Here is a 10,965-nt window from a genome sequence, read left to right as displayed (position 1 = left end):
TAAGATATGAGTATAGCAAATATTTTCTCCCATTATATGGCATATTTTCCATATTCTTAGTGGTGTCTTTAAAGAAAAATATTTAAGTGAAGTTCAGTTTATCATTGTTTTCTTTTCTGAATAGTGCACATGTGTGTTGCCGTTTAATAATACTTTACCTACATTAGGGTTATAAAAGTGTTTCCTAAATTTTCTTCTAAAATTTTTAGTTTTAGATTTACAATTAGGTGTATAATTCATTTTGAGTAAACGTTGGTGCTGGCTCCATTTACTTTTCACAGTCTTGAGGTAATTGATTTTTCTTTTTGTCCAGATTTTTTACTTTTAATCACCATGAGAGATAGGCTTTAGTCATTCTATATTGTTATAGCAGAGCTGAATGAAGCTAGACCATTTAACACTAACATTTGTGTAGAAAAGGAGACAAGCAACAATAGCTCGAGCTTTGAAATTGGAAGGCTACAGGAGAAATAGATATATCAAGGAGATTTAAAATAACAGCTAGAAATAGAGTCAATTCCACATACACCAATTTAGCATATAATATAAATAGTATCTAAAACATCTCTGGTCAGAGATGGACTTTGACTAAATTGTGTTAACAATCTAAAATAGCCATTTGGAAAAAGAATATATGAGACCTGTACCCAAACCTTACGCAAGAACAAACCTCAATACTAAATCTGAAACTAAAATCATTCATACACTAAAAAGAAATGGATGCATTCCCAATAATCTGAATATGGGGTAGCATTTTATAGCTGTTTTTTTCAAATTCTCATATGTTAAAAAAATTAATAAATTTTATTACCTAATAGTTTAAAAAGTGCATGGTAAATAAAATGACTATAAAATAACTCTCTGCTTCTTCAGTTTTATTTCTGGCATTCTTTCCCTATTTGCCTGCTTGTAATATATTTTAGAAATCATCATATATCTGTGTAGACTTTATGGTTGCATCAGAGAGAATAAATACCATGTAATTGCTCCATCTTACATGGATCTAAACTAAATATTTTATTTTTACAGAATTCAAGCATATTCAAGTAACATATATAGGTAAGAGTTGTTCAGTCCTGGGGCCATAAATGGTTGTGGAGGCAGACTGCAATAGGAATGAGGAATTTTGGGAGATGAAGGAATTATTCCTCATCTTTATTGTGTTCCTGACGTAGGTAGGTACATGCATTTGTCAAAACTCAGTAAACTGGTCAGTTAAAATGGGTGACATTCACTGTATGTAAATTTTACACAATGAAATTGATTTTCTTTTTTTTCACATGAGCAGGTACTGGGAACCATACCCGGGCCTCTGGCATGGCAGGAGAGAACTCTATCACTGAGTCACTGTTGCCTGCCCCAGAAGGAAACTGATTTCAAAATTTGAAGGAAAAGTTTTAAGAATTGCCAAAAGACAAAAACACATAATTCATAACAAAGATGAAAAGCGACTTGTGAACATATCAAATGCCGTTTGCATTCATAAGAGAAATGCAAATTAAGATCACACTGACATTCCATTTTTCACCTATCAAAACAACTGCAACCAGCCAATATAAATGACTTACTTTATTCAGAGGCTATTATAGCAGGAGATACAGAGTAGAACTCAGCGCCATTGAAACAAAAGACAGCCAGCTTTTACAGGCTGGGAGTGGGTGGGAGTAAAAGCACTGAAAGATATAATTCAGGGAGATCACTGGGATGGTGATGCACAAAGATGCACTGAGGGTGGTTTGGTCTATGGAAATGGATGAGGGATTTACTGAGCTTGCAGTTCGGACCACTTGGTTTAATATGTTTTCCTTTGTGGTAATTGGTCTGCCTGGTGCCTGGAAGGCCTGGAAGAAAGCAGGAGAGAGGTAAGGAAATGCCTAGGTACAGGTTCTCAGTCACCTGGGCAGCTGAGGTGAGACAGAGTGGCAGAGAAGGAAAAGGAGTGTGGGGGGTAAGACTGATATTTACAGTAGTTAGGGGTCTAGAGGTACTTGTTCCATTTTTTTGACCCCCTTTGTTTTTCTCTGCATCCTCACAGCTGCAAGTTTCCAGGTTGTCAGGATCAGGGTGCCAGAGGAGCAAGAACAGGTTGGTCAGGAGAAGGAAAACAGTCTTGGTCAGCCCTATTGGACTGACAAGAAAAACATCAACAAACCTTGATAGGTAGTAGGTTAAAGCTGTGGGTAAAGAGTCACTTATATACATGACTGGTAGGAAATGTAATTGTTTCAGCCCACAGAGAGGGACTTTTTGCAGTATCAAAGAAAAAAATCACATCTTTTTACCTTTGATTCAGCAGTCCCATTTACTGGAATGACCTAGAAGTTTCATCTCCGAAAATATGAAAATATGTAAGCATGTAGTTTGTTTATCACCACTGTGTCAAAGTAAAAAAGAAATAAATGAGCACCTATACATAAAAAATTATATAGTAAGCTATGGTATATCCACAAAAAAGAATTTTGACTTTTGGAATCATTTCAATTATTTATATACATTTAATAAAATCTACACGGATAGGGAAAACTCTAAAATGGAATATAAACCAAAACAAGTTGACACATCTGTATTTTAAATTAATACCATAACCACTGGAGGATGAACACAGTTTTGACTTGTCATTTAAAACCCATTGTTTTGACTTTATACACCCAGACCAAACAATAAAATAAGTAAAGATACTACTAAACTGTGGTTGTAGGTTTGTTGTTTTCAGTATTACAGTGAATAAAACTCTCAAATTAAGGCCCTCAGCTTCCACTTGAGGAAGCCAGAAAGGTAAAGGCAAATGGAAGCCAACACAGGAAATAATGAAGATCACAGCAACAATCAATAAAAAGAAAATTGAAAAGTTAATAAATACAAAGACTTTATTCTTTGAGAAGATCAATAAAATTGATAAACTTTTTAACCAACTGATCAGGCATAAAAAGAGAACACACTAATTATTAATATCAGGAGTGAGTTATGGTGACAACAATACAAATCTATAGATATTAAAATGATTACAAGCAAAACTGATAACCTGAATGATCCTGTACCTTTTAAAGAACTTGAACAAGAAAATCACCCTACAAAGAAATCTTCAGGTCTTCCTGGATGATTTTATGGCATATAGTACAAAATATTTAAGGAAGAAAAAGTGCCTATGCTACCAAAACATTTCCAAAAATTGAAGAAGTGGGAAAAATTCTTACCTCATTCTGTTAGGCCAAAATACAGTGATACCCAAACCTGACAAAACAAAAGCTACAAACAAACATCCTTCTTGAATAGATGCAAAAAATCCTAAACAATATCCAATCCAACAATACGCAAAAAAATATTTAGTGGGTCAAACTGGGTTTATCCCATAAATTCAAGAATGGACAAAATTTGAAAATCAGTTAATGTAATAATTCATTTTAAAAATTATATGTGTATAATATACACAGTCCCTTTTCAAAGACTTGTACATGAATGCTCATAGCAGCCTGATTGACTATAGCCTAAAATTGGAAACAACACCAACATTTGTCACCAAGTAAATGGATAACTTGTGGTTTACCCTACAATGGAATACTACTTCAACAATAAAAATTAATGAGCTATTGATAGATGCAAAAATATGGATGAAATCTTAAAATAATTATGCTAAGTGAAATATGCCCATACAAAGGATGACTTACTGTACGATTTAATTTGTATAAAATTCTCAAGAATAGAAACGAATCTGTAGTGACAGAAAGCAGATCGATGGTTGCCTGGGAGGTGGGGAACATGGAAGTGTTAGGAAAGGGAGCTACCAAGTTGGAAATATTTACTATATTAATTGTGGTGATGAATTCACGCCTGTATTCATTGGTTAACTCAAATTGTACACTAGCAGTTTGTTATGTGTCAATTATACCTTGATGAAGGTGTTAAAAAATACAGAGAGAATGAAAAAGGAAGGGAGGAAAGAAGAAAAGGCAGTCCAACAATGGAGGGAGGGAGGGAAGGAGAGAAGAAGGAAGGAATGAAGGAAGGAAATGAGAAAAAAAGAATGAAAAGGAGAAAGAAAGAGGAAGTACAAGAGCTGAGCTAGATCATCCTACTATTAAATTCAGTAATTACGTAGTCACTCTTGTGTTTGCAGGGATTATAAAGGATTCCATAGGATTAATGGAAAGAGATGGTACTCTATAAGTCTCTCCATAGGAAGTAATGTGCCTCTGGGAATGAATTTACCTTTTTGATCCTGTCAACTTCTGAAAGGCATAAAATTTTGATGGTGGAGGCTAAGAGAAGAAGAGCTAGAAACTTATACCCTGAGTGAGTGAGATTTTTCAGTATGATTATTAAATATCATTCCTGGAATAAATTAGTCCTTAGGCATGAAAGCCATTTCCTCAAGATCTTGTTTTCTAACTGATGTTTATAAGGGAAGTTTGATCTTCGATAGCATGCATTTTTCAAAGGTTTGAATTTTTTTCACTCATTCTTCCTCACACAGGAGAATATGTGTGTGTGTGTGTGTGTGTGTGTGTACTATATAGCTGATTTGCAAAGACCAAGGGATACAGATATCTGCATAATCTACTTTACACTAAAACAAATATTTTCTTATAGAACACACATTTAAGTACATTATAGTTTTATTCATCGCATTTGTGTTGTTAAGGTGACACACAATGGAGAATGACAACTGTTCTATAATTTCACTATTAATTAATTAAAACTTCCTTTTAAGATAAAATTATGATTTTCAATCTTTTGAGTTTAGTTGATGCCCCTATTTGTTTGTTACCTACACAAATTACAATTATTCACATAAATTTCTCCTCATTACAAATTATTTATCTTGGTAGATAAGATTATCCATAATTATATCTAATATCAAAATGTATTTGTTTGGCCTACACCAGAAGGTATTAGGTATCAGAAACCTGAGAACTTGGAATCCCACAGGATGGATGTAAAAATGTGGACCTTGGGGCAGGCCACAGTGGCTCAGTAGGCAGACCTGCCATGCTTGAGGACTGGGTTTGATTCCTGATGCCTGCCCATGTAGAGAAGAAATGAATGGACCTTGGCAGAACTCTCACCTGCCATGCTGGAGACCCGGGTTCAATTCCCGGTGCCTGCCCATGCCAAAAAAAAATGGACTTGAAGAAACTGCAATCCCATGTGAATATTTCCTTAAAAAATATAATTACAATGCATATCACAAATCCTTGTCACTGAATTCTGGCTGAAATACTTTTAGCTGTTCTGTCTCATGATAGAGATTCAAGAAACTGGATTCTCAAAGTGGTTCTGGCACTTTGTGGTAGAAATATATCTGTGCCTGCACTTGTCTAGACAGCAGAACAAAATGTTCACTTCTTTATAACCAAATGTATTTTATCCTTGGACTCCGTGAAGTCTTTTAGGCTTATCAATTGGCATATTTGATAATATTTAAGACAGCATTTTTTTCCTTTGCTCTTTGAGTTTGCAAAGTTAAACTGACAAATTTTGATTTGTAGCTCAGAATGATTTCCAAGATATTGGATATTATCTCATCTGCATATGCTTAAAATCAAAGAAAATACTGTCAGAGATTTTAATTGCCATTCTTGGACTACTGGGGAAATAACAGAGATCAGGAAGTACAGAGGTACTTGTGTAAGAAGAGTGAGTATCTGTATTTTATTCATATTATGTCAAATTTATTTTGAGAAGGAATTCCAGGGATTAAGAAGCACAGTTAGTTTAATTAATCAGACTGTCCTGGGCTGAATTCAGGGCACTTGGTGGGACAAAGAGGCAAATCATATGCTGGCCCAGCTTGAAATTTACTCTGCTTCCTTAGGTTAATAAAATGACAACTATGGAAAGTAAGTGTAAAGGAAAGTAACTTTGGACAGTTTGTGGTAGAAACTGTCACCATTGTTTCCACCCACTGCAAAAGCAGGCAAAGAGAATGCCAGATAATATGTAAAAACACAGTAGATGTTTAAGCCAGAGTGGGCAGGCCATGGAGGGGAAAAGATCTTCGAGGTCATCACATCTCTAGCTGGTTTGCTTTAGAAAAAGGAAGAATTCCATGGGAAATAAAGTCCAGAAGTGGGCAAAAGGAAGTGATGGACAAAAGAATATTAATTTGATCCATCTCTTAAGGACATGTCCATAGTCTCAGTACCATGAGATTTCCAAGAGAAGTCTATCACTTAGGAAGTTGAATTTTTGAAAGGCAGAATCATCAGTTACCTAGGAATTTTTCTAGAAGGACAAAGCTTCCTTCCAGAAAGCAGGTTCATTGCCCTACCACCAACTAGACATTTCATTGCTACTGATTCCTTCCTTCATTTTTAAGAAGGTTCATTAATTTGGGAATGATCGTTTCCAGAAGAAACACAGTTGGCGGGAGATAAGGAGGACCTATGAAACCAAGCATGCAATTATGAGCCAAGTATACAATTATTTTTGGACTCACCCCATTATTAAGGATTAAAATTATTTTCCATCACAGCCTAGTCTAATACCACTTATACTGAGTGTCACTTGGTTATTAGAAACAGAAAGGGATGATTGTCAATACACCCCAACTAAATGAAAAAATAATCTGTCCTAGTTTTTCTCAACATGAAGCATGATAGGATCATGCAGATTTACTTGGTAAGAGCCTTTCAAACTAAACACACCTGTCTTCATTAATGATCTGTTGAATTACAATATTATGGAATACTTCGCTAAAGGAATAGATGTGTATGTGTGTGTGTGCACACTTTAATAAAAGAGGTAATATCTAGAAACAATGGTAAAGGGAAGGAACATGAGTTGTTAATGTTAAGAAGCACAAGCAGAATTTATTTTCAAGGAAAAGAAAGAAAAAACTATTGCCATCACATTTAGTGGCCCTGATTGCTACTTTGTTGTGGTATGTATCTCATTCCAATGACTTTTTTCAGCACGTTCTTTATATCCTTATTCCTCAAGCTGTAGATCAAGGGATTCAGCATGGGGATTACTATGCTATAGAAAATGGAAGCCACCTTCTCCTGTGCCATGTTGCTACTGGATGCTGGCTTAAAATACATGAATATGATGGATCCATAAAAGACCCCAACAGCTATAAAGTGAGAACTACAGGTACTAAAGGCTTTGGACCTGCCTTCAGCTGAGGGTATCCGCAGAATGCTGTTAAGTATGAAGACATAAGAAATGATGATGGCCACGATTGTTGCCAATGCATTAAACCCACCAAGAAGTATTACAAGAAACTCATTGATGGAGGTACTGGAGCAGGAGAGTTTTAGGAGAGGAATTACGTCGCAGAAGTAATGGTGGATGACATTGTCCCCACAGAAAGAAAGCCTGATCATGGACGTAGTGTGGGCCATAGCTCCAACATTTGCCATGCTATAGACCCCAGTCACTAGCAAATAGCAGACCTTTTGGGACATGGTGATACTGTAGAACAATGGATTACAGATAGCTACATATCTATCAAAAGCCATGGCAGTCAACATGTAGCACTCAGCAATAGCAAAATCACAATAGAAGAAAAGCTGTATCATGCATGCAGGGTAGGAAATAACATTTTGCTCCAATACAAAATTTCCCAGTAATTTAGGGGTAACAACTGAGGAATAAAATAAATCTAGGAATGCCAAATTGCCAAGGAAAAAGTACATGGGAGTATGGAGCTTGGAACTAAAAGTGATTATGAGGACCAAACTGAGGTTTCCCATTACAGTGACCATATAGATGCCCAGGAATAGGAGGAAGAGGGGCAGCTGAAGTTCTGGTTCATCTGTTAACCCCTCAAGGACAAACGCAGCCACTGTGGAATAATTGTGTCTCGCCATTTCCTTCAGGAAACAGGATGTGAAACTAGGAAGAAGAAAAGTCACAGGAAGTAAGAAAGCTCTTTTTTACAATTTATTTCCATCTTATTAGTGTTGTGATAGGGAAAAATCCAAACCTGATAATCATACTAAAACACCTTAATGGTTGTCAATAATAAACTTTGAATTATACATTTCATGTCAGGGTAATGTTACTTCTAGCAAAGACTATCAGTGGGTATGGAGAAACAAAGAATAAATGCAATTTGATCTTTAAAATAATTGGAAAATATCTGAATAGTGTAAAGATGCCAATAATTTTTATACCCTCAGTTTTTATCAAAGTCTGAAACAAACAGGAATTTAGAAAGTGTGAACTGAACTGGTCTACTTCTTATGGTACTGGAACCCTAGGTGCTGGTAGCACAAGGTCAAAAGAAAGTAATTTCAAGGTTAGTGCTGGGCCTTTTGTGTGCACTGGGTTCTTGTTTCTCATGGAACACAGCTTACTGCTCCAGGAAAAACTTGTAACTGAAAACATACCTTAGGGTCAGGATTCCTAGTCCAAAAAGGAAGTGCAGAGGTCATGATGCTCCAATTAATTAATTAACTTGATTAATTAACACTTTCATTAATCCAATTGAATTCTGGGGTCCTAGATTAAAATGAGTGAGTACTCCTTTATATATTCTCCTTCTTCCTAGGTAGAGCTTTGTATGTGGGTGCATCTGAGGAAAATAAAGTAATATAAAAAAAGAGAAGACTCCTTTTTCTAGTGCCAACCATTGCACACCCCACATTCAACAGAAAATGCTTTATCTCCAACTTCAGGCATCTTGACTTAAGTAATAAACACACATTTTTTCGCCAATAAGTTTTACCAGAATTTCAATTTGTGATTTTTCTAAATGATGGTACTACACAGAGAATGCTTTTAAAAAGTATGCTCAGAATTTTTGTACTTACTTGAATGTTGTCAGAAATACCAAAGTTACAGCTCCTACTTAATTTATGTTTTCCTCTTGTAATGTTGGATGAATTCACATCTGTCCAGCACTTTGCTGATCTTGTTTACAGTGCAATGTTACTAGGACATAATATCAAAACTTCACATGGTAACTACTGTAAGTGTAAAAGAAATAAAGCCCCTTTTTACCATTTCTAAAGCTGGGATCCTGCTCTGAGTCACCAATTCACTGTGTCTTTCAGAAAGGCATTTCTTTCTTACTCTTCTATGAGTCTGGGCTGATTATCTCTAAGGTTTGTTATAGCTTTAAGACTGAATGCCTCTATGGTTCTAAGCTAAGTGAGTAAGAATAATAATCCCTTCCACCTCCCAATCCTGTGTTGCCTTTTCTACACAAGGGACTACTTTGATTAGTTGTTTGTAGGACACTGAACTCCAAGGAGATGGGTAAGTACAATATTCTCTCAGGATGAGAAGATTCAGGGGATGTTCTCAGAGGTAAAGTTTTCCTGAGAAGGAAAAAAAAAAGGCAAAACAAACAATGACTGTCTGATTATTGCCATCAGAATAATGGGACTCTCAGAATATGGGAATTTCCAATGTTGAGAACCAAAATTTATGCCTTATTTCCTAGAAGGGAAAACTCTTCTGCATGAAAGAGGAATGAGTCATCCTATCTGGAGTAATTGTGATATTTTCACATAGAGATGTCTGGCAGTTTAGTGAGGGTGTCTACTCATCTCTATGCTCCCACCAACATGGCGTAGGACCCTTTCTTTTAGATTTTTAACTCTTTGTGCTGCAACCAAAGTCACTTAAGATCTGTTTTCCTGGATTGTTGAGCAAACATCCTGGCAGTAGCAGTAATACTTCAGATAGGAAGATTCATCACCTTCCTAAATATATTCCTCACTGATGTAGTTTTAGAGGAGTAATCTCACCAGAATCCTCACCAAAAATAGCTAGATAGTTTGTCTATTGTCATAGGCTCTTAGACTCAGTCTGTTCCTCACCATGATCATTTTGTAGAACATTTGCAGAACTCCAGAAAAGAAAATAAAAAGAAAAAAGAAAGAACTCATGCATACCATGCCCCTTACCCCACACTCTCATTGACTACTAGTATTTCCATCTACCCAATATATTTCAACCTTTGTTCCCCCTATTTTTTTCTCATTGTGATTTTGATTTGCATTTCCCTAATCACTAGTGAAGTTGAGCATCCTCTGATGTGTTTGTGAGCCATTTGTATTTCCTCTTTGGAAAAGTGTCTGTACATGTCTTTTGTGCATATTATAATTGGCTTCTTTGTCTTTTTTTTTTTTTGAGTTGTATCTCTCTATATATTTTAAATGTTAAATCCTTACCTGATAGATGCTTTCTAAATATTCTCTCTCATTGTGTAGGCTGCCTTTTTACTTTCCTGACAAATTCCTTTGATATGGAGGAATATTCAATTTTGAAGAGATCCCATTTATCAATTTCTTCTTTCATTGATTGCACTTTGGGTGTAATTCTTGGAAACCACCTTCTGTCATAATTTTTATAAGGTGTTTTCCTATTTTTTTCTAAACATTTTATGGTATTAGCTGCAATGTTTAAGACTTTGATCCATTTTGAGTTGATTGTTGTATAGGGGTCTTCTTTCATTTTTTGAATACATATCTCTACCTCTGCAAGCACCATTTGTTGAAGAGGCTGCTCTGTCCCAGTTAAGTTGACTTAACTTGCCTTATCAAATATCAATTGGCCATAGATGAAAGGTTCAATCTCTGAGCACTCAGTTTGTTTCCACTGCTCAGTAAATCTGTCTTTATGCAAGTACCATGTTTTTTTTACCACTATAGCTTTGAAATATGCTTTAAACTCAGGCAGTTTAAATATGCTTTAAACTCCCATTTCATTTTTCACTATAAATAGGAAAATAATGGCAATCATGGAAATGAAAGTCACAAGAGCAGGGATTTAAAATACCTGAAGGCATAGAACAACAAATTTGAACAGATTAAAGGAAGAATCAGCAAACTACAGGACATGATTATTGATATCTTACAGACAAAAGAACAGATAGAGAAGAGAATGGAAATAAGACTGAGCAGGGTTTCATTGATTTGAATGGTAGCGTGAAGCACACAAACATACCTGTCCTTGGTGTCTCAGAGGGAGAAGAGAAGGGACAGGGCCAGTAAGAATGTTTGAGGAACTAAT

At 35.7% G+C, this 10,965-nt stretch overlaps 1 protein-coding gene across 1 annotated transcript; it reads right to left on the bottom strand.

Moving 5' to 3' along the window:
• Nucleotides 1-6,851: 6,851 nt before the first annotated feature.
• Nucleotides 6,852-7,811, bottom strand: LOC143644979 (olfactory receptor 8D1-like). The gene has a single exon (XM_077114662.1). It carries the CDS (start codon nt 7,809-7,811, stop codon nt 6,852-6,854), a length of 960 nt encoding a protein of 319 aa, XP_076970777.1.
• Nucleotides 7,812-10,965: the final 3,154 nt, after the last annotated feature.

The sequence above is a fragment of the Tamandua tetradactyla genome, chromosome 8 (genome assembly GCF_023851605.1).
Source record: "Tamandua tetradactyla isolate mTamTet1 chromosome 8, mTamTet1.pri, whole genome shotgun sequence".
NCBI classification, from domain to species: domain Eukaryota; kingdom Metazoa; phylum Chordata; class Mammalia; order Pilosa; family Myrmecophagidae; genus Tamandua; species Tamandua tetradactyla.
The sequence above is the reverse complement of the archived record's forward strand: the minus strand, read 5'-3'. Positions and strand labels throughout refer to the sequence as shown.

What these genes read in the sequence shown, in the direction of transcription:
- LOC143644979 (XM_077114662.1), bottom strand. Translation starts at nt 7,811, where the DNA reads ATGGCGAGACACAATTATTCCACAGTGGCTGCGTTTGTCCTTGAGGGG.